General features: G+C 33.4%; 2 protein-coding genes and 1 long non-coding RNA gene across 4 annotated transcripts; all 3 read left to right on the top strand.

The window, feature by feature from the left end:
* Positions 1-1336: 1336 nt before the first annotated feature.
* Positions 1337-4142, top strand: LOC120184043 (uncharacterized protein At3g49055-like). Its single transcript, XM_039188615.1, has 5 exons — positions 1337-2340; positions 2637-2713; positions 3088-3199; positions 3325-3441; positions 3731-4142. Exons 1-5 carry the CDS (start codon positions 1396-1398, stop codon positions 4073-4075), a joined length of 1596 nt encoding a protein of 531 aa, XP_039044546.1. The 5' UTR covers positions 1337-1395; the 3' UTR covers positions 4076-4142.
* Positions 4143-5735: 1593 nt separating this feature from the next.
* Positions 5736-7170, top strand: LOC120184033 (60S ribosomal protein L36-2-like). Of its 2 annotated transcripts, none has more exons than XM_039188605.1 (4): positions 5736-5817; positions 6289-6392; positions 6714-6913; positions 7025-7170. In XM_039188605.1, exons 2-4 carry the CDS (start codon positions 6291-6293, stop codon positions 7056-7058), a joined length of 336 nt encoding a protein of 111 aa, XP_039044536.1. In that variant the 5' UTR covers positions 5736-5817; positions 6289-6290; the 3' UTR covers positions 7059-7170. The 2 variants fall into 2 exon arrangements, with proteins under 2 accessions (XP_039044536.1, XP_039044537.1); XM_039188606.1 differs by having other exon boundaries at positions 5758-5817; positions 6286-6392.
* A 3201-nt stretch (positions 7171-10371) lies between these two features.
* LOC120184066 lies at positions 10372-10913 on the top strand. Its single transcript, XR_005521984.1, has 3 exons — positions 10372-10430; positions 10517-10594; positions 10710-10913. It is a non-coding gene; the product is annotated as an uncharacterized LOC120184066 (long non-coding RNA).
* Positions 10914-25094: the final 14181 nt, after the last annotated feature.

The following is a 25094-nucleotide window of genomic DNA, read 5'->3' as shown; positions in this document are numbered from 1 at the left end:
GATGGTAAAGTGTGACATCCCATGGCTCTCCACTCTGCTTTTATCACTTTCACTGGCTTGAAACTGATAAGATCATAGAAAACAGTACTTTTGTCTAATCACGGCCCTCCATTATGTTATTGGCATAATGATAAATGTACCCCTTAAGTTTTATACAATTTATCATGTTAGTCATTATTATTGTTTAATTACATTTAATTATCATATTTTAAAAAATAGTTAAAGTTGAGTCCTAATTTTATAAAAAATGAATCGTCTCTAACGTAAAAACTAATTAAAATATTGATTTTCAATCGTTTTTGTAAAAAAATAAACTTTTGGAATGCTTTAGCATTGTCGTCTGCACTTTCATATTGCTTTCCATTTTCATCTTGAAGAATCTGTTTCGATTAAAGTTTGTTTTGGTTATGATGGAATTATTGTTATTTTTCATATTTTAATTAATCAATAATTCAATTTAAATTATATTTTACTAAGATTATGATTAATTTTATGAGAATTATTTATTAATATTTTATATATTTAAATTTATATTATTTGTATGAAATAAAAAATGGGATTTAAAGAATGATTTTATTGATAGAATCAAAAAGATTATAACGGTTATTGAAGGTTCATTCCTTCCGTTTTGAACGAAAAATTACAATTGATGATAGATCAATTGTTGACCGGTATCAAAGAATTGTGTCTTCATAAAGAGGTAGAGCAAAGAAAAGTTAAAATGAAGTGATTTCATTAAGGATGTATCTTGTCTTTCGGTCAGGCTCGAGAGATTATATAGGGACATATTAGTGTGCTTGTCAGCCGTAATGATATAACAACTACTAGAAGGCTAGCAATCTAAGTGGATATGATTAGGTGACGGAGAATTTAGCTCTGGTGGATTATGCAGACCTATCAAAGGTCGTATCATTAGAATTACCGCTTCTCAAAATTTAGATCTTTTAAAGATTTTTTAACGTCAAAGAGTAAAAAGTTATTTTAGGATTTTTTTTACTGTGAATTACAAAAATGTTATGCATATAACCTTTAATATGATATAATGAATTTTATATTTTATATATTACAAATATAAAAATGGACAATGATGATTAGCATTGATTATGTTTTGCAATTTCAAGAGTCAAGCTAATAAAAAAACTTTATTTAGGGACCAAATAGATAAAAAAACCAACTTTGGGGGCTAAATATGGATTTAACCGGAAGTTAATAACACAGTGACATTTTAACTAATCCCCGCCAAAACTAGTTATCCATGCATTCCTCTCGCCCACCTGACCTTCTTTCTAGTGTCCGTTTGACTGGTAGCTTCAAAATCCACTCTCATCCCTCCATGCCTACTCCATCTCCCTTACTCACCACAATCCCTAAATCATTTTCTTCTGTCTATGGACCATGGAAATCGCCGCAGATCCTTCATCAGAAATCTCGAACAACGATCGCGATTCTTCCGCCGTGTCGTCATCAATCTGCGATCATGATCTTCTCGTCCAATTCGAATCTATCCGATCCAAATATTCATCCTTGGAGGAGAATATGCGTCTCCTCCAGCAACAAAGAGGCGAAGCAATGGCTAACGCCGCTACTTTAACGGAGAAAGTCCACGGCTTGTCACTCGAGCGAGACTTTCTTGGCCACCAAATCGAGGAATTTGAAGTCGTTCTGAGAGAAAACGAAGAAGATTTCGCTAGAAAGATCGACGAGCAATCGAGATCGAAGCTAGAACTCGAGAAACAACTTGAAATTTCTAGAGGGAAAATCGAAGAGCTTGAATCCAAAACTGATGTTAGAAATGAAGTTTTTGAGAAAAGCTTGGATTCGATCCGGTCAGTGAAGGAAAATTTGGTCAAACTCATCGAAAATTTGAATGATGAAAAGGCGTTGATGGAGAATGTCGATAGTGAGAGCGAGAAAACAGAATTAGAACACAAAGAACTGGGGATTTTTTGGAGAGAAATTACCACGGTTTTAAAACTTGCGAGCGAAGCTAACTCGAAAGCAAACGAGTTCAAGGAAGCAAGAAAGAAGGAGAAGATGGAATTGGAGAGAAGCCTTGTGAGTTTAACGGAGGAGAACCGTGACATCAATAGCTTGTTGAGGATCGCTTTGGTGGAGAAAGAGGCAGTGGAGAAGAACTTGAATAAGTTGAAAGGGAACAATGAGCAAAAGAGGGTGCCATTGTTACATATTGCAGAGCGGGGGCTGCAGAGAGTTGGGTTCGGGTTTATGATGGGAAGCGGAAGCAATGAGCAAGCCATCGAGAGTTCCAGGGCCAGTAGTACTTCTGCTGCTGGGAGTAAATCGGATAATAGCGAATGTGAAGAGGAGGTTGTTAGCCTGGTATGTTCTAGTTCACTCGCTTCATCTGTGTTTGCATTGGCATATTAGCTTGACATGGATGCTTCAATTTTTCCGTTCAATTGAACCCAAAATTCATATTGGTTAAGATCCCTTAACTTGTTCTTTTTGTGGCTTGAAAGCTTAGTTTTCATATATGTTCAAGCTTAAATCTGGTATGACACATACCGTTCGCTAAGAATGAGTGATAGTTGGTAATTCTAGCTAGCTGGTATGCGTCTGTACTATACATTGATCAATTTGCAACGAGCAAAATGTCTAACTTCTATCTTCGACAGGCCTCTATGGTGGAGAAGATAATGAAGAAGTTAAGAGTTGAAAATTCTCAATTACGACGATCTTTGGAGGAATCTAGGTATTTCATTAATGTTTGCTGCTATTTCTTATGTTATTCGAACTTGCGTCTGATAAATATTCCAATGAGTATGAGAATATGATCCTTTACATACACGAGAAAACTTAATTGAGCATATATAGGAGACATAGTCGTATCGGAACTCCCGGTGATTGCACTTCTCTATGTAATATTTTGCTTTTGATGACAATGTAGACATCCTTTGATAGTAGTTTATAACTTCAACGATATCGTATAGGTAAAAGCTCTATCAATGTGCCTCTTTTGGAAGATGAAAAGATTATGAATCTATGCTCTCCTGTCCTTAAATGCTCAATTCTTATTCCTGCTAAAAGATTTGTTGTTATCGACTATTTGTGTCGTTGCTAATCTAGGTCCGATAACGAGCGACTGCAGAGTCTTACAGAGAAACAAGTTCAAAAAATTGAAGAAAACACACCGTACATTAAGGAATTGGAAGACAGGGAGATGGTTTTAGCTCAAAAAGTTAGCATCTGTCTTTTTTTTTCTGCAACCCTTGGACATGTTATGTTCTTTTCATTCCTAACCTCATTCACCCTTTCTCTGTTCTTAGTTCCTTTATTATTTTATTGAAATTTCAACTTTATAAGGTCCAGGAACTATTGATGGAAATAAAAGAAACTGAAGCAGATGTTGCTAGATGGAGGGAAGCTTGTGAGTTGGAAGTAGAAGCTGGAGAAAAAGAGGTTAAAGAGCGTGACAAACTGGTACGTAGTTCTATTCTGTCGATATGAAAAATCAAACTTGTGTGTCTGAAAATGAATACGAATACTATTTTATCTTTTACATTACTCGATCTCGGATGCGTGTGTCGGATAGGAATATTTAAAGTTTTCTATGAATACGGAGGATCATGTCCTCGGATGACACAAACGTCAAATACATGTGCTTCAAGCAAAAGTAGTCGTAGTAGCATAGATAATCATTATTTGTATCTTGGATAGAATTTAATTGGAGTTGTTGAGATAAAATCCAGCAGCGTTGATGTTTGATCAGGTTGTCATTTTGAAGCAAGAGTTGGACAAAACAAAGGCAGCACTGGAAATATCCAATGGCAAATTAAAGCTGAAAGAAGAACTCGCAGCCGCTGCTATAGCCGCACAGGCAGCTGCAGAGCTGTCTCTGCAGCTAGCCGACAGCAGAGCTGCAGGGCTTCGAGAGCTGATCGAGGAGTTAACGAAACAATTAGAAGAAGCAGAGGGCAGAGAGAGGAGCCAACGTAAGCTGAGGCACCGTTGTTGGCCATGGCAAGTCCTGAAAATGAATATCACTAACAATACAAATAGTAGAACTAAGAATGTTAAACGCATGCTACCAGAAATGCAGGCCTTGCTTTCATAACACCAGGTAATTGTAGATGTACCATATAAACCATGCTGTTAAGTGTTACCTTATCTTGCCTTAAATATGTCAATTGTTGCTTTTTGTCTCTTGTAAACCATACTTATATTCACCAAGGCCTTCAAAATTAAAAAATCAAAAAGAAAGATAAGATTTTGAATAAAATACAAACATCAAACTTCATGTCGGACCATTATGGTATAAAGGAGAACAGTTTCAAGTTGCAAATTATACCACTTGGCAACTTCAAGTTGCCTATTGAAGGCTATCACACTCTCTCTCTGTGGATATAGTTTCTTCAGTAATCTATCCCTTGAAAGCAACCAATTAAAATGAAGGGTGAATTATATGTTTAGTACCTACATTATCAATTTTAATTCATTTTAGTGCCTAAACTTTCAGTTTTTTCAAAATTATACCTAAAGTTTAGTTTTCGTTTCATTTTAGTACCCCACTGTTAAAAACTTTTAGTTTTCGATTCATTTTAGTACTCTCGTTCAAAATTTAACTTCTTTGTTTTGAAAAAAAAATTAAAAGTTTAGGTACTAAAACGAACTAAAACTGATAGTTTAGATACTAAACACGTTAAGTTTTTAATGGCGGGTACTAAAATTAAATGAAAACTAAACTTTAGGTATGATTTTGAAATAATTGAAAGTTTAAATACCAAAACGGATTAAAACTAATAGTTTAAGTACTAAATGTGTAATTTACCCTAAAAGAAATCCGAGCAAACAAAGATTGACATAAAACAAACATCTAAGCTTATAGATCATACCAACTATAATTCGTTTGTAATTTCTTTAGCACTTTGCGGCTTGATTCAACTCCCAACTCGATTCTCACGAGTTGATTATTAAAAAGGTTATAATCGTAGATGATAAAAAAATTGAAATGTTTAGTTATTGATTTTTTTTTTAAAATTGTGAGTCAAATTAATAAAATCTTAACTATATAAATAAAAAAAATGCACTGCCTCTTATGATGTAGGGAACGACATTTAATTTGAATTCGACGAGTTTATATCTAATCCAACCTTATAAGATTATTTTTAAAATTAAGTTCAGATTAAGCCAGTTTTTTGAGTTACAAGATCAGGTAAGGTTCAAGTCTTGGGGTGAAGAATATTCAAACCATGAATAATTAATATAATTAATTTTTTATATATTTGGAGATAATTACTATAATACTATTGTATCTATATATTTTTAATTATATCCTAATTTCACCTAATAAAATAAAAAATATTATATCAGGTTGAGTGTAGATTTTTATTTCATAAATCGGATCAAATTTCGAATTGGGTTGGACTTTCCTGATCCTGGGTCGAGTCGAACGTTAGATGAAGTGTTATACTCAAATCAAGTTTAAATCGACTCAATTCATGATCATCTCTACTACCGTGTCAACGTTAACTTGAATAAAAAATATTACAGGATTCAATGTCAAAAAATTAGTATATATGGACTAAATTTTAAGTTTTAACATAGCTCAAACACCCTAACATATTTAAACCCTAAAAGCTAGATCGTCTAAAAGTAACTGGGCTCTAAGAGATTTTAGGTTGGGTCAATCCTAGAGCCATTATTTTTCTCTGCACGTTCTTTATTTCTCGGCTTCTCAGCCCATAACCCATGTTACAAACCCTAAAAACCTAGGGTTAGAGCTCAATATAATTGTTATATCACCAACCCGAAACCCTATTTTCTTTGAACTCCGCCTAATTTATCCCGTCTCCACAGGTACATCTTCACTATCTTCTTTAGTATCTGTTTTACAGAGAATTTAGCTCTTTTCGATTTTCTGGGAAGCGAGACTGTAAGCTGAAAACCCAGAAATTGCGTGTGACGTGTTCATTATCTGCTCTGCGTTGATTGGTGGGTTTGTTTTAGCTGATGCTTTATGTGCTAGAGTTAGTTTTGAAGCCCATTTTCCCATGCGATTTTATCTAAATGTAGATCTTGGTATTGAGGTATTTGGAGATTAATATGCAGCTGTATTTTGTTTTTGTTAATTGGTGCTGCAAATATATTTTGTGGAATTTGAGCTGTTTATGGAGGAAAGTATAATTAATGAAGGGTTTAATTCCTATTTTAAAATGATTTATCGACTTCTGTTTGTAATTCGAATATGAAAGATTATTGAAATGTTGATTGAATGTATTGTTTTTTTTTTGTTAGTATTATATAGTTGTTTTGTTGTTTCTGAAACAGGCATGGCTACCAAGCAGCCAAATACTGGCCTCTTTGTAGGATTGAACAAGGGTCATGTTGTGACCAAGAAGGAGTTGGCTCCTCGCCCCTCGATTCGGAAAGGAGTAAGTACATCTATTCTCATTTATGTAGATTATTTGTAATTGTGCATGTCTTCTATCATAAGAGAAAGTGGAACTTGCTTAGGTGAAAAAGATAAATGGCTCAGATTAGGGCATGAGTTTTAGTTATGGTAATGTGCTTGACATGTTTTTGGCGGGTTACAATTCCGTGTTCATGTTCGGATATGCATGGACGTGAGTACATTAAAATAGTAGGAGCAACATAGGAAAATAGCGGTGTTAGATCTGTTTTTATTCTGTGTCTATCTTTTCGAAGACTTGTTTCGGCCTAGAAGTCGGTCCCGATTACTTTATTTTATTCAGAAAACAAGCAAGAGAGTCCATTTCGTAAGGAGCTTGATCAGAGAAGTTGCTGGTTTTGCACCATATGAGAAGAGGATCACTGAGCTTCTGAAAGTTGGCAAGGACAAGCGAGCTCTAAAGGTAGCTAAGAGGAAGTTGGGAACTCACAAAAGGGCAAAGAAGAAGCGTGAAGAGATGTCCAGCGTTCTCCGCAAGATGAGGTAATATCTCTATCTGGCAAGCAAGTATATGTTTTCTTCTTATGTTTCGAGGGAGCCTTTGCCATCTGAAAATGGTAATAAATATTGGTGCTCGTGTGATGTCCCCTGCAGGGCCCATGGTGGAGGTGCAGAAAAGAAGAAATAAACCTTTGTTTTCTTGGTTTTACTCTGTTCTCGTTTAGGAGCAGCTACATTGTTTAGCCTATGTTTCGTTTTTGTTGTTGTTTGAGACAAAAGTTTATTTTGAGAACTTATTGATTCCAGTTAGATATGAGAAATTGGAAAAAGTGGTGACTTAAAAGTTTCTACATTAGATTCGTTGATTCAAATTGATCGGTTGATTTCGATTTTTCTTTTGAATTGATTTGATTTTTATTTAGAAAAACGAAAATAAATTTAGTTTATTTTTAATTTTTCTACATCGATTCGATCGATTTCTCACTCATGCATGTATTATCTGAAAAACCTACACTCTGTCCACCCTTGTTAATGTCATCATTATTTCGTTTTATTCACACCTTCAATACTTGACCTCAAGTGGATTCACGTATGGTAGATTGTTAACATGTGAAGGTGATGATTAAATTGTGTAAAAGCCACAACTACGTAAAATGTACATTTTTAGGTCACCTAGTACCTCAGATTTATGTGGACGTGTAAAGGGTAGTAGAGAGAAAGTCACTTTTCGTCTTCCCTACTTAAGCATATACCCAAACTATTTCGAAGTCACCCAACTGATGTCGCAGAAATGTTAGACAAAGTGGCGGAGATCGAATCTAACTCGAAGATGGTTTTCATGATCACAAGATAAGTTTAAGTTGTAAAGAGCACATTGATCATCAGATAATTGTACCCATAGCTGCTTGGTCCATATCTTCATCCTTCATTACATAATCTTATGACCTCGACAAAAACATCCCAGTCATAAGTATTGTCAAATATTGGGGCAGCACTCGACAATAATCATGAAACTCAAGTTGAATGACAAAGAGCTTAAAACCTTTGGTCATCGACTAAGTGAACCTCTATTGACCACAAAGTAGATGCTCATCGACATCTAAAATCTGCATGAATTCAAAGCCTCACATGATAAAGAACTCACCTGGCACCTTTCGGTAAATATAATGAGATCCATTTGGCAAAGATATCATGAGAAAAACAACCTGCTCCCAACCTCGCCATCGATTCTAGTACAACCTTAAAAAGAAACAAGAGTCAAGTGATGGATCCATTGAGGATGGATAACATAAAATTTTTAAATGATGTGCATGCAAATAAAATTTTAAGGTGAACATCAATAAAAAGAAAACTCAAATTTTATGATAGACACATAAATTTTCGTACCATTAATAAAATAAATGATAAATTAAAGGAAACTCGAATTTTAAGATATGTGCCTACTCTCACCAAGTTGTATCTCTGCCATTGAAGACACGTGCAGCAGTATTACAGGTAGTAGAACATTTCCACCACGTTCTAGAGTCTTTGAGATGATGTCTGCAGAAACATCCCGACTAAGTTTGGTTTGTGCGACCATATTCCTTAAGTGCAGGCGTCGGAGTACAAAAGAAACAAAAATGATTGCTATGGTTCCAAAAAAAACAAAACGTTTCAGTGAAGCGCTGGAGCCTGAATCCCCAAGGTCGTTGGAACGGTGCCGTTTTAAATCTCTCTCCTTCCTTTGTGTATATGTTTTGTATATATGTTTTTATTTTGTTTGATTAATTTCTCTTTTTCATTTACGACTTTTTTCCTTCTTAAGACTGAATTTGACGTCACCCTTCCAATTAACTTTTATTTAGATTTATGTAGTTTTTTTATTTAAGTATTGATTAATCTGAGTTAAGTATAAGATAATATTTGTTTAAAAAATACTCTCAATCATTTGATATTAAATGTTTACACCCGTGATATTTCTGATGTTCGAACTCGAGACCTCAAAAGAATAACAACAGTTTTTTTACCACTGAATCACTCGATTCATGCGAGGCATGTTAGTTTTCGTGTGGGGGTATATTTTGCCGTCAATAGTGAGGCAAAAATGGAAGGCCAGAAAGCATTTTAGAGCAAATTGTTGATTTTGCAACCTTCTTATTGTTCAAGCACTAGCCTCACCAAGTTTGTTTTCTGGCTTTCATTAGGGAGATGTATCATTGGCAAAGTTGGATTTCATAAAGTAAAACATTGAATTGTTGACATATTACTCTACTTCTCAATGGCAGAACATCAAAGGAATATACAACCAAACGGTTCTGCGTACCCCTACGAGACGCAACCTATCTGGGATGCGCCACAGGACGAAATGGCTCACGCTTCTATCTGCCTAGCCTTGTCATTGAGATTTGGCATGGTTCCTTCCCATAATTCAAGTAGCTCCTTCCTTAACCACGACATGAAAATTACAGGTCCCAGCGTTGAAGGTACCCACACGTAAAAATGCAAGTCAAAGACGATGTGGAGGTGCAACAGACAATAACATTCAATAACAACTTTAATAAAGCCTTGTCGGATTTCTATCGAGTAAACAGGGATAACAGAAATGATCAGGACAAGTACAACATGTTCGCAAAATCCCATGCTAAATATAGAATGTCAACAAGTGTAAATAAGCTGTAATGACAAAATACCAGATAAAGGAGAGCAGGTTGAGGTGAGTGAGTCAAAATGCCAGCAGCAAGTGCACTTATTAGTCCAACAGCATACCCAGGAAGGGCATACCATATATATTTGTGCCCCATAGAGGAATGTTAATCTAAAAGATTTACCGTTTCCGTACTCTTTCGATGATCAAAACAGAGGACCAATTCTAGCAGCATTGCAGGAATAGTCTACAAGAACCCAAGAAAAGAAAAGAAAAAGTCAGAAACACTAACGATTGGGGAGGGAAAAAAGGGTTGACAACAGCCAGCAAAGTAATGTGGAACTGATAAACAACGCTACGATGTTATTCTCAAAATGTCACATGCATATTATTGGAGTGCTTCTCTCTACAAATGCATGAATTGCAAATAACAAATGGTTGGTTGACAAGTTCAGACCGCTGAGATCCCAAGTGCAAGACTGCAAGTGTAATTTGCAAACCAGAATAAACTTCTCGAGCTTGAAACTGAAATGACCATTTAAGGACCTACACCTTGAATATACTTTCTCCTGGATGTTTAAGTTCCATTACATGTCTCTGCAGCAGACAAGCTTCTCTTTCCGGAGGGTAACATCTTTCGATCTTCATTTTGCAGACGAGACATAAGTTTGAATTTTACCACGAGGTCCTTCTATCTTGATCTAATCACTTTACAGGTACTTATTTTTATCACTGGCTTAAATTTTGGCCTGCTTTTATATCCACATCTCTAGTGATTTATAAGGCAGGTATGAACTATGAGTGTGATTTATCATGTAATGTACCCATCCAAACCCTGTTTTAGTCCTGAAACTATTCACCCAACCAAATGTACATGACGGGATAGAGAAAAATCTAAATCCAAATTGCACGACATCGATCGACCATCCAAAGCTGGTATGAACTCTGCGATGCTCTTATCAATAAAAGAATGATTATGCTTTTTGCTTGCAGCGCAAGGTATTTAACTTCCCTTTCTGCAGTGTTTCTTTCCCCAGTATGCATTGAAGTATATCACAACGCCCTATTTTATCTTGAACTCAGCTTATGATGTATACCAGGTACATTTCTTTGCTCTTTTTGTTTAATATGAACTCGACACTATACCCCGTCGAGTCAATGTTCTAGCATTTGTAGATATAATCAGTGTTGATCACTGAGTTTCTTCCCCAACAGTTTCATCATAGTTTGGTTCCACCTTTGACCGATCTGCACGGGCACTGGAATCGTTGCAAGCTTAATCCGGCAACATGCAATTCAACCCAGATTAATGTATTGCAAGGTTTGAGGCGAGATATGCTTTCGGCGCTTTATTCATTCTACAGAAATTCAGGAAGAGGAGGAATGTTTATAAATTCATGCTTTGTTCATTGTCAAAGTGAGTCATGGTTTTCTGTTGATTCTAGGGATGGGCATGGGTTGGGTTGAGTTGGGTTTTTGGTCCACCTGACCCGACTCGAAAATAAAGAGTCCTCCACCCGACAACCGACCCAATCTGATCCATGCCCATCCCTAGAATGAATAAAGCGCCGAAAGCATATCCGATACTTACTCTCACGTGTAAAAAACCTTGAAAATGTCATTACAGACCATATGCCACAACCTTATACCCTCACAACAGGTAATGTCTCCCTACACCTTCTAGCGATGGGAACGGAACTCGAATCTCACGGGTTCTGATTCGATACGTCCGACTCTATCTACCAGATTTTTTATAATAAAAAAAACCGGAGATCGATTGGGTTGGATTTGAGTTTAGGGTAAAAAATATTCGAGCCGACCAAAAAAAATTATAATGTTACCTTATAAATTTAGGGATAATTGCAATAAAACTCCTATATATGTGTGTGTTTCAATTAAATCCTCATTTTTTATTAAATAAAAGTATTTTTTATAAATATATTATTTCGGATTGGATTGAGTTTCGATTTTATCTCAAAAGGACGGGTCGGGTTCGGGTGTATAATTTTTGGGTCGGGTGGATGTGTATAATTTAGTGTCGGATTGGGTTGACCAGAAACCCGACATAACCGGACCATGTCCATCCCTACACCCACCACGATCTTGTTAACGGGGCCTTTTGTTTGGTGAAAATAACACCGTCATCGCCACTGAAATTCTTTTGCAGGTTTCACTCAGATAGATGATTCTTTCTTTACTTGCGACAAATTATCCCGTATACTACTTACAGATGTAAAAACCGGACCGGTGGTTGAACTGGTCAGACCATTAAACTTTGATTTGATCGGTTGAACCATCGAAATAAAAGATTAAAAAAAATTAACCAGTTGAATCACTGGGGTTGTTACCTTGAAATTTGGTTTTTTACCGGTTCACATAATTTTAGGTCACACCACCAGTTCAATCAGCTGGATCGTTGGTTTTTAACTCGATCGGTCGTTCTGGTCCGATTCTCATTCACTGTTATTGAGGAATTATAAAAATCGATTAAATATTCTTCTTGTAAAATAAGTTCACACTTTTTATTAAAATTGTCTTCACATTTTATTTTAATAGATTAAATTTAAACTTAAATTTAAATCATTGACCTTTAAAAATTAAAACAAACATATAATTTAATAAAATATCAATTTTGAGCGTTTTGGTAGAACACTACACTTTCTCTTGTATAAAAAACTTTTGAATTCAATTAATTTCACTTATTTTTAAACACATATTTCTTTTAAAAAATTATATTTTTAAATGTTTTTTTATAAAAGATGACTTTATAGGTGATTGATTGATTATACTTAATTCAAATAATCATGGCGACATTATCCCAACTACTATCATTTAGAGTTTTAATTAATAAATTAAAATATAATTTCAATGAAAGTTCAAAAAAAAAACTTTGCATAATCAATGGTTAGTTCAAGTGGTACGTAACCTGATATTGTTTAAGTAGGGTTTTAGGTTCGATTATTTGTGTATACAAAAAATTTTCGTTGAATGACTCACTCAACAAAGTCAGGTGTGCGATCCAGATCAGTCCAGATTAATCAAGGTGAAGCCTTGAAACGGGAGGGAAACAAAAAAAAAATACCTTATACATAATGTTAATATAAAAATAACTGTATGAAGTGGATGAAAATAAAACAGATATAAATTCGTCCACTGACATTCCCAGAGATGGATCGAGAGGGCGGGTGGGGACAATTATCTCCTGAAATTTTAAAATTACTATATTTTAATTTTTTTTATATAATTTCTATTTAATTTTTTTTTACTCCCATAAATTTTATAAATTTAAGTTTATCCTAAATTAAAATTCGTCCGGGAACATAAAATTTTATGTTATCTATGTACATTCCCGTACACAACCTTCTTTCTTTCTCCCTCCCTCGTTTACTTATATAAACAAGGAAAGAGCCTGACAAATCATCTTTGATCGCTTTCATGAATTTTTCATTATGCTCAATGGCACAGCTCTTAAGCTTCTTTTTACAGCACATCTTTATAAGCATTTGGATCTTTTCCTCCTCTTTACGCTACTTCCAAAGCCCCTTTTCCCACTCTTAGGTCAACTCACCTTCCCATTTTCATAAAAGCTAAACCTAATTTACTAATTACACACTCAAGGCCCTTTTTTTGGGTAAATTATGTATTTAGTACCTAAACTATTCATTTTGATTCGTTTTAGTATTTAAACTTTTAATTTTTTCACAACCATACCTAAAGTTTATTTTTGTTTCATTTTAGTATCCTGTTCAAAATTTAACGTTAAGTTTTGAAAAAATTGAAAGTTTACGCAATAAAACGGACCGAAATTGATAGTTCAGGTACTAAACATGTTAAGTTTGTAACTGTGAGTACTAAAATGAAACAAAAATTAAATGTTAGGTGTGATTTTAAATTTTCTTTTGAAAGTTTAGACATTAAAACAAACCAAAACATATAGCTTACGTATTAAACTCGTAGTGTATCCTTTTATCCATATATTTTGGTGAGGTATGCTAGGAATGGCATATCCTATATGTTTAGTCTTTGGATTTATCATTTTGTTTCTACAACACTTCAACAACTCTTACCTACACACATACGACACCAATCATACAAATACATTGACCATTGAGCTATGATCTTCCTCAATCTCTACAAAGACCGATTCTTTTGATCCATACCTATTTTATAATCATATATATATCTGATTTAATAGTCGACTAATTCAAATAAGATATTGTATAAATTCACGATAATGGTGATACTCCCAATCTGACTTGTATCATTCGTAATACTAAGATTCAAACTATGAACATTGTTTAAAGAATTTAATTGCTTCATTTACAATACTAAGATTCAATGCTCTCAATCTAACTTACTCCATTTAAACTAGGGTAAGTTATGTGTTTAGTACCTAAACTATCAATTTTGGTCTATTTTAGTACCTGAACTTTCAATTTTTTCAAAACTATACCTAAAGTTTAGTTTTTGTTTCATTTTAGTATCTCGCCGATAAAAAAATTAGTTTTTGTTTCATCTTAGTACCCGTTTAGATACTAAAATAGACCAAAACGGATAGTTTAGGTACTAAACACGTTAAGTTTTTAACGGTCAGTACTAAAATGAAATAAAAAATTAAACGTTACATATGATTTTGAATTTTTTTTTTAAAATTTAGGTACCAAATATATCAAAACTGATAATTTAGATACTGAATATGTAGTTTACCCTTTAAACCACTAGGATTCAGAACCTAAACATTAATAAATATGATTAAATTATTAAATTAAGGAACATAAATAAAATTCATGACTTACACAAAATATATGGAATAACATCAGATTTCAAATTAAAGAAATTAAATCTATAACTTATAAATACTAAAGGGACTGATAACTGAATTTGACCAAGAAAACTGACGTTAAATATTTCAGCATTGACTAGTCAATCTGACTTATTCTTGATTTCTCTTCCTTCTCACAGCAGTGATGAAACCAGATCCTTGTTATAATGCGAAATGTGATGATGATAATAATAATAATAATAACAATGATGAAGTTTTAATAGTCATTTCAGAAGGGAGACCCCTCAGGTAAAGGATCGGGGGAACACATCGATGTAAGTGTATCACCGGCGGATCCTGCAGGGGACATGTGCCGGTGGCCGAGCCTCACGTTGCCTCTAATATCGGATTTGGTTGTTCTTTTGCGTCTTTGACCCCAGCACCACCGTCACCTCCGCCGCATGCTGCAAGCAACTATCATTTGTGGTCGTCTCGGACTCTTCTTTGTTGACCTAAATAAATTTCACCCTTCACTTGTATCGGTTAGTTTTTAGGGTAAACTATATCAGATACTACCAAACTTTAAAAATTGTATCATTTATATTACTGAACTTTTATTTTTTTCAATTATAGTACTAAATTTTGATTTTCCTTTCAATTATACAACTGTACCATTAAATCGTTAATGACATGATGATGTGACTGACGACTATTGACATGGCTGAATTGAAATGAAAATCAAAGATTAATGCTATAATTGGTAAAATTAAAAATTCAGTTGTATAAACAATACAACGCCTGAAATTCGATGGTATATGATGTAGTTTACTTTTTTTTATTAATCTAAGAGTAATTACAAGTGATACTATTGTTTTAAAGACATTCAAATACTCTATAGTCGTTGGTGTTCGAACCCAAAATATCTAGAAATAATAATCATCCTTTAATAACTAATATAACTTGATTCATGCATAATATTATAAATATCACATCTTGCCTTTTAAAATGATCACGTAACATATGTTCTATTGTTTTTTTTTTGTCCTTCATTTTATTTTTATTGGGTATTCCAAAGGATATGTTTTATGAAATATCCTCAAGTATAATGTCTAATACACGTTTCAAATGACTTAAATTCAATAAATAACTTTAGAGCCTATCTTACTCTCCTTAATTTTATGTATGTCAATGGCTCATTGGACATCCACTCGGACAAATTAACCATTAATTAGTTGATCCCAGCACAGCTTTAGAAAAGCTTTTATAAATGGATGTCCCTTGTTCTCATATGTGATGGGGGTAAGGGGGGGTAAGGGGGAGGTAAGATAGTAGGCTGCCCCCAATATCAGGTTGAGAGCAGTTTCCGTAGAAGACCTCTGAATTATGAAATGCCTTACGTGAGACTCGATCTTACGACCTCAAGATTAAAAACCTTGTGCTCTACCAACTGAGCTGGATAGTCATCTCTTTAGAAAATCTTTTATAAAGATGTAAAAAACGATCCGATCATTCCCACATCGCTTGGAAAGGAGAAAACGATGGAACAATAAAAGAGAAATATATTTAATATCAAAGCATATTCATGTGTGGGGGAAAGTTTCCATCTATCGCATTTGATGGACCTTTTTGCCCAATTGATTGAGAACCAAACCGGTAAATTTGATGTGATTTTGAAGATAACCAACAAAGGTTAATGTGTGTTAATTTTCGTCCATATATTTTTATTATTATTTGTTTTTTTTCTTCAAAAAAAAGACATAAAAAAATTAATAAGAGTTTCTCTCCTAGAATGACTCTTCCACCACCATATCTTTTAAACTAACAACAACCTTATCCCATGAAATCCACCATCTCACTACAACTCAACTTCCTCAAGAGTCTCATAAAATTTGGACTCTCACCATCATCTCTCATACATCTTTAAACCCATCTTCACACCTTGTAAAGGGGGAAAAAAAATCTTGGAGAAGAAAAGGAACCTACGAAAAGAGAAGAGAAAGAGCTCCTTGAATCAAGGGAAGTAGAACGTCAAAGCATCAAAACGGCAAACGAATCTTCAAATCTTGGGCGAGCGAACGTTCGATGGCGAATTTCTAGATTTGAAGAGGACGAAACTGTTTTCTTTGTATATTTGTCTTTATAATTGATGGTTTAATGTTTTCCATTTGACGTTAATTTGCTTGATCGAATGTGACTTTTATCGCTCAATTAATTCAGTTAAGATCTTTGTTCCAATCGACGTTTGAGTGATGATATCGATCAGATTTATTGTGCTTTCAATTACATGGTTGTTTCTTTAATGCTTTTAATTTGGTTTCGAATCGTGTGGCTTAATTTCCGTGGTTATCGTGCAATATTGGCGATCGGCTTGATTAAAGATTCGTTTTGGTTTATCAACTTGACTTTGGCATGTAATAAGTAATTTATTAGTTTGATTTCTTCGTCTGACTTTCTTGGAACAAATGCGACCAGTAATTGCTTTAGGATTTCATCCATGTATTGACCATGATTTTGATTTATAATTAAAACACTGATTAGCAGCATAATTGGTTCACTTCGATGTCCGTTGGTACGAATTAAATTGTAATTGTGACATTAATTTTGCTAATTAGGGTGTTAACTATTTTACGGGGTTAGTAATTAACATAATTATTTTTCATGTTTGATTAATAAATTGATTAGAATTATTTAAACAATTTGTTATTTGATTAATTCATTCGTTAGGTTAGACAATTAGTATTATTATTTCTATTGTTTTATTATTATTATTATTTTTAATTATTTTTTACTCAATATTTTTTATTTATCATCCAACATTTTTTATTTTTCAGTAGTAATTTCAACCAATCAACGGTAATTAATTCGGGTTGAATTTTTAAATTTAATTTTAAATTTTTTGCAACTAAGACAACCGGAAAATTAATTGGTACCGAAAGGGCGGTTCAAGGGTGCTAATCCTTCCTTGACCGTAAACGACTCCCGAACGCGACACGTTTCTGGTACAACGCAGATCAGGTAAGATGGTGTCCCTAAATTCATTTTAAAATGGTCGGTGACGACTCCAATTCATTTAATCTAAGTCGAAACCCAATTCCGGGCCCAACCAAAAGACGGTCGAACGTGTCCATGAAGAATTGCATTAATAAAAAATGCAATGAATAAGAAAATAGAAAAGCAAAAAATGAAAGGGACAAGGTCATTTTCTGAAAGTGGACTTGGTGCTCAGTTTCTCCCCAACAGCATTAGCTGTTTGATTGGTACTCTTACCCACATTAATTATAAAACCTTATTCGATCTTTTTATCTTGTCTGTCCTCAACGTATTTCTCGTCGTGTCCCTTGGTCTGCCTGGCTTTTTAACTAGACCACGTGTCGTGATTTAACTGCCTATGTGACATGCAATTTCTATGTGCTCAACTTCAGAAAAATTTAGCCAATGCACCCTTACCTGTCCTAGTGTGTTTTGTATGCCTAGATTTAGAACTACTTAGCTTTACTTTTTTTTTCTTTTGTTTTTGCCCTCCCGATTTCAAGTACTCGCATTGGTTATTCAGGACCGACCCGTGTTGTATATTTGATATTGGTGGGTGAATCTTTATATAGGTTTTTTTTACATATATACACAATGACTCTAACTCGAGATCTTAGTTAAACGATATCAATTCGTTTTCCGCTTAAACCAACCCATGTTATAACTAAGCTTTACTTTTATGATCACTGTTCAATCGATGTATATTATGATAGTAATTAAAAAAGAGTAAAGTATAAAAATGGTCCCAGACTATTATAAGGTACCGCTTTATTAAGTCACTCAACTATTAAAAGTTACAAAATATTATTCCTTTAAAGAGTGTTGCTTTGTTGAGTCCCTTGACTATTAAAAGTTACAAAATGTTCACTTGACTATTTATTATGTTCCAAAGTCATCCTTTTCTGTTAAAAAATTGATGATATTTTGAGTTGAACGTTAACTTGCTAACTGTTATATGATAAAATATAATCCTAGAATCTCAAACGACTATCATGTCCCAGTCATTATGTTAATATCCAACTCAGATGACCGCCAACATCTTAATAGAAAAGGACGATTTTGGAACATAATGAATAGTCGGGAGATCATTTTATAACTTTTAATAGTCAATAGACTCAACAAAACAACACTCTATAATCAGAGTATCGTTTTGAAACTTTTAATAGTCGAACGACGTAATAAAACAAAAATCATATAATCGATGATCATTTGTCTACCTTACCCTTTAAAAGAATAGGTCCAACGATGCCTTAGAGTTTTTTCATTCTAAGCTTTTTTTATCTATAAAACAAATCGAATATATAATAACTTAAGAATTTAATTAATTACAATAATTTAAATAGGAGAAATGACCATCCAGCTCAGTTGGTAGAGCACAAGGTTCTTAACCTTGAGGTCGTGGGATCGAGTCCCACGGAGGGCATTTCATAATTCAGAGGTCTCTTACGGAAGCTGCTCTCAACCTGGTGTTGGGGGTAGTCTACTATCTTACCTCCCCCTTACCCCATACATATGGGAAAAAAGGGACAACCAATAATTTAAATAGGAAAACCCTCGTGGGTTGGAAAGCAAGCACATCGCCTCCCTTATAAACTCACCCTCACATGACTTAACTCTCTCTTTTCCACGTTAGCTTTTTTGGTGCACATGCAACCGATAGTAACTAATGTTTGAGTAAATTTTTGTTTTTCTCATTAAAATTGTCATTAACGTTATTGGTTTGTAACAAAATGGTCACTCCACTGTTATCTCTGTTGAATTGATGATGTGGCACCATTAATAAAAATATTAATATTTAGTTTTACCCCTAAACTATTGTTGAAACATCAGATAGGCTATTAAACAATGATTTTATATCTAATTTATCTCAAAAACTTCCTAATTTTCAGTTTTTTTAACACGCCACCATCTGTAGGTCCTTAAATTGTCATCGGCTAGTTTACAATTTGTGTGATCTGTAGGTTGTCAGGTGCATTATTTTTTACATTAAAATTAATTGAATATATGGCTTTAAATACTCGTATATTTCTCTTTAATGGAAAAATCCATTTATCTATACAGTTTGGTTTCCATTTTGTAAGGAAGGTGCTTCGAATATAGTTGTGGTGGTAGGGTGCTTAAAAAAAACTATAAATTAGAAATCTTTTGGGATAAATTAGGTATAAAATCATTGTTGAAGGACTTATTTGATGTTTTAGCAATAGTTTAGGGGTAAAACTATATATTAACTTTTTTATTAACGTTTTCGTATCATAAATTTAATAGAGATAAAGGTGGAGTGATCATTTTGTTACAAATCGATAACATTAGTGACCATTTTGTTACAAATCAATAACGTTAGTGACCAATTTGTTACTTTTAAAACTTTAATTGGAAAACGAAAACTTACTCAAATATTAGTGACCATTGATGTAGTTTACCCTATTGTTTATAATCGTAAAAATACTTTAAACTCCAAACATATAAATAAAAATATCACCCAAGAAACAAAAAGGTTGTATTCTAAGCCATACCGAACTTGCCGGTTGCCACCGTCTATCAACAACCAAATTCGTGTGCATGTGATGCCGATGATTAACAGTGGGCAAAGAGCTAAAACCCCACTTTGTGTTCTTCCTCTATAAAAATAAACCAAAGAAACAAATGAAAACCCCATCAGAAAAGCCTCTATTCTTAGTGCAGGTGGAGAGCTCCAAAGGGATCGCATTGATCTGATGTTGATGGCTTCCTCCAGGCAAATGAATTGATGATCGATCAATTATATTCGATTCAGACATTGGATCATGCCATCCCTTCGGAATTTTCCATCGCTAGCTCTAAATCCATATCGATCCCAAGCAACGTAATACCTCTTCCGGCTATGAAAATTAACTAATAGTTTTTCTGGTTGCGGTTCAAATGTGTAGGGGACATGTTCTAGCTGTTACCAGTTCTTGTCCGGTAACTAGTGTTATCTTCATGGAACAAAACATCATTTGTGTTATGGTTCACGTCCGACAACGATCGGAGTTTTCCTCTTCCGTGGCCTTCTGATTGTCGAGTTGTGGTGTTTCAGGTTTGTTTTCATTTATGTTCTGTGGAATGGCATCGCATAATATAAGATGCTCTATGTGACCGACTTGCCTTATATTTCTTGTCACTGCCATAAGAAATCGGAGCTTAATTAGCTCAAGCTTCGACCAAGTTTTGCTTTTTAAGTTTGTGCTTGATTTTGAGATAGAAAATTGATCGGTTTAAGCTCTTTTGATTTGTTTAAATTAAGCTAGTTTATGTAACAAAATAATTAGCTTGATTCTTATATTTGATTTAAAATTCAATAAACTGAAATTAACTTGATAATGATCAAATTATTTTTAAAATTTTTCGAGTCAAATTCAAGTAATTAACGGAGCGCACCGACGCCTAGTGTACATTCACAAACAAAACCTACTTTCCTCATGTATCAACTGGTCTGGACCACATTTCTTCCATTCCATAGGTAGTTGAATCTAGTAGCATATTTAGAAATATTTTTTAGGATGATGTAATATCCCAAATTTTGGACAAATGATTAAAATGTAAATTATGAAAGTTTAGAGACCAAAGTGTAAGTTGTAGAAGTTCAGAGACTAAAATGTAAATTTTTAAAAGTTATATTTTGGATCTATAAATAAGTAGTTCATCCCAAGACAATCATTTTAGTGGGATTTAGAATTTTGATTTGGAGTTTATATAAAAGTTTATGAAAGGACAAATATCGGAAGGATATTCGTATAATCGAATCAAATCAGAAGTCTATAAAAATTTGAAGGAAAGTAGTTTTGGGCTAGAAAAAATTATAAGGATATTTTTAATTAGTAAAATTTGAAGTGGATTGGTGTAATTCGGTGAAAATTGCACTATAAAATGAAATAGTGCAATTTAGTGATTAAAATGAATGTTTGGAAAATTGATGGTCAAAGAGAAAAATTGAGAGATGAGATATTTATATTTATTTAATAATATTAAAATAGAGATGAAGGAGTGGCATGAGAGTAATTTTGGGAATACATTAAGGGTAATTTTGGTTTTTGACCCAAAATAAATAAAAATTAAATTTTTAATTATAATTTAAAGGAAAGCGGGAGAGTTTCTTTAAGAAATCTCACGAAACTCTCCTTCCTTCTGCAGCTTCTGGCCAAACTCCATAATAGGTAAGTGGGTTTTTTTCTTCTCATTTTTATTCAGTTTATTGAATTTTGGGACTAAAGTGTTAAATAAGAAATTGTTCTACACTAGTTTCTTTACAATTTGGTGTAATTATTCTTTGATTCATGCTTGAATGGTGGATGAAGGGGAAGTTGATTTTGATTGAGTTAAGGTTAAATTTGGATCTTAAGAGTGTTGTGGAGTTATAATTGAGTACGAAAGTTGAAAAAATTGTTGGATGAATTGGATTAGTGATTCGGCCATTGAAGGAATTAGTGAGTAATTGTGTGAATTTGATTTGTGTAGCTTTAAATTTGATTGGAATGGATTAGAAATGATGTGTTAAGGATTAAATTGTGATTGAATCGAAATGGGAGCCATTAGGGGGATATATTGCAAAGTTTCGGTCCAAGGAGAAATTAAAGGAAAATTTTGTAAAAAATTCTTAATATTCTAGATTTAACTTAGGAATGATTCTAGGTGCTTGAAGTAATGTTTGGGATCAAATTGGAACTTTGCTAGATGTTGAGGACCTTTTAGCAAGATTTGGTAATTTAAAAAGGTTAATGTGCAATTGTCGAGGAATTGAATCCTATGCTGAAATTTTTATTAGAATGTGGAGCTGGGTTGAAATGAAAAGTGGTGTAAGATTTAGAATCAATTTAAAAGGTCTTGGAAACTAACTAGTGATAATTTTACAAGTATTGAAAGGTTAAGTTGATAAGTTAGTTTGGTGATGTTAAAGTTGTGTTCTGATTGAATGATGGAAATTTTATCGAACATAGGTCGATAGAATTTTTATACGAAATTGGGTTATTATATTAGTTAAAGTAGTAATTTGTTTTGGAATTTATATGTTGGATTAATCGACGCTCGTAAAGATCACGATTGAAATCGAGCACACAGAGAACTAAAAGATAAGGAAAAAAACTGATATTGGAGTGACCACGATAACAAAGTGTAGTGAGGTTGCATGTGAGTGCGACTTAACTTTATTTTATAATAGATAATACGATGAAGACTTGCGACGAGTCAATCTCAATCATTTTTTTAAAGAGTTTTAAATTATTACTTGAACATAGATTTTATCAAGTTGTTTTATTTTATAACATATGATTATTTTGTGTATGAACTGTCCAAAGTTTTGATCTTTTAATAAAAATGGTTTTTTTATTAAATTATTTGAATTATTTTTTTATGCAAATTAGCAATTGATTTAGAACAAAGCCCATTGTATGAAAATGAGGGTTAGTGGTATAATGGTGTGCCATGATGTGGAGTGAATTTTAATATGTTTCTGATATGACACCAATGCGGATCAGTCGTGGTCTGACTTGGCGTACCTTAATAGTGTACGAGGTGGAGTGATTTAGTGTATATGACTAGCTTTATATGTGCATTATATGGCACTAATATGAGTCGCTCGGGGTCTGGCTCGGGTGCCTTAGTGATACACGAGGTGAAGTGACTCAGTTCTGACAGTAAATCTATATATAGCGCTCTCACTTGTTATCGGACTCGCGTACCGCATATTCTCATGATAATATAGTGGCCAAAGTAATCATCTGAATAAAATATGAAACTAATATGTTTGAAATGGAAAAGTATTAGTTTGAAAATAAATTTAGTACAAATGCTTTATGAAAATTCTTGTAATGTTATTTTTAATTTGAATATTTGTTTGATGTAAATTGCATGTGTTTATTTTTGTAAAAAAATTATGGTATGTTTAATTACATCTGTTAAACACTTTATTTATTTATGATGTCGCCTCACTAAATGGAAAAACTTAGTGTGTATTTGATTTACACGTAGATAAAGCAGAACCAAAAGAGTAAGGAGTTAGGCTAGACATCCTACATTTTGAAGACTCGTTCAGGCATCCATAATCAGTATGACCTCTTCTCGATGATTTGATATTCATAGTTGGCATGTATATATTTTTATTATGATACTCTGATTCGAACATGTCTGAATTCTTTTTGATTTTGTGATAAATGAATAGTATTTAAATACTTTATATTATAGTTTTAAATTACAATTACTTATTTATATGTTGATTTTAAATGAAACAAAAAATTACCCACTTTCAAACAATATATGTTTTATACGCTTGATGTGACATCTCTACCTCGTATACGAGGCCGTATAAGGGTGTTACAATGGACACATAAGTTAACAATAAAAAGTTTTTAAATGGGATGGGTACAAATAAAATTTCAAGGTGAACATCGTCCGTAAAATAAGTAACTAATGAATAAAACTCAGATTTCATGGTAGACACTATCAATAAAATAATTAATTAATAAAAAAAATTAAATTTTAAGCTGGACATGTGTCCACCCTCACTAAGTTTTGGCTCTGTCACATGCTGTATCTAGGGATGGGCATTGGTACGGTTGGGTCAGGTTTTTTGTTCATCCGACCCAATATATAACTTAGAAATCTGATCCGACCCAACTCGACCCGAAATAATAAAAAATTATTTTTATTCATTAAAAATAGTGACTTAATTGAAAAAAATTATTTATAGAGGAGTATTATTGTAATTATTCCTAAATATATAAGGTAAAAATATATATTTTTTTGGGGCCGAGTCGGGTATTTTTCACCCTAAACCCAAACCCGACCTAAACATCACACTTAAAAAAATCCGACCCCACTCCGAAATTTTTTTCGGGGGTCCCATGCTCATCCCTAGTTGTATCAACCAACATTCTCTGCAGTAGGCCTGTAAACGAACCAAACAAACATGAACGAGGGTAGTTCATGGTCGTTCGTTTAACTTTAACCGAACAAATGAACGAACACGAACATAAACAAACAAACAAATTATTGTTTATGTTCGTTAGTTAAGGAATGTAGCTTGTTCATGTTCATTCAGATCATTCATTTAAATGATAAACAAACACAAATGAAAGAATATAAATGAACACAATAAATGAATGTAAACGAACGTACATAAATGAATGTAAACGAACATAAATGAACAAAACAAACGAATATAAATGAACTTATTTTACAACAAGATCTCGAAGTCTTGAAAAAAATTTATTCTGACTTTCTGACCGAGTCGTCTCCGGTGATTCAGTGAAGAGTGCTAGACATCAGTGGACAAAGACTAAATAGCGTGAGGCATGAGCAATAGCCGATAAGATTGAGATTTGAAAATAGATTTTTTTCTTCTTTCTTAACAATTTTATGATTATATTTTATTTAATTGTTTTTGGTTTTTTTATTTGTATTTAAAATTTATTGAATTTTAAAATATTAATGGGTATTATATTAAAATTTATTGGGCATTAATATTTTAAATGAGTCTAGAGAGGTTTGTCTAAACAGAAATGAATGAACATAAACGAATGAAAGTAAATTAACATAAACAAACAGACATAACGAACATAAACAAACTGATATAAATGAACAAACATTAACGAATGAACATAAACGAACATATTACTGAACGCTCACAAACATAAATGAACGAACGAGCCATTTATTCGTGTTTGTTCATGTAATTAAACGAACACAAAATCTTGTTCATGTTCGTTCGTTTAATTAATAAACAAATATAAACGAACTTCCCACTGAACAGTTCATTTAATGTTCGGTTCGTTTACAGGCTTACTCCACATGTCCAG

This window comes from Hibiscus syriacus, unplaced genomic scaffold (assembly GCF_006381635.1).
Source record: "Hibiscus syriacus cultivar Baekdansim isolate YM2019G1 unplaced genomic scaffold, ASM638163v2 tig00112857_pilon, whole genome shotgun sequence".
In the NCBI taxonomy this organism is placed as follows: domain Eukaryota; kingdom Viridiplantae; phylum Streptophyta; class Magnoliopsida; order Malvales; family Malvaceae; genus Hibiscus; species Hibiscus syriacus.
Note: the sequence above shows the minus strand (reverse complement) of the source record. Positions and strands in the feature narration are given on the sequence as shown.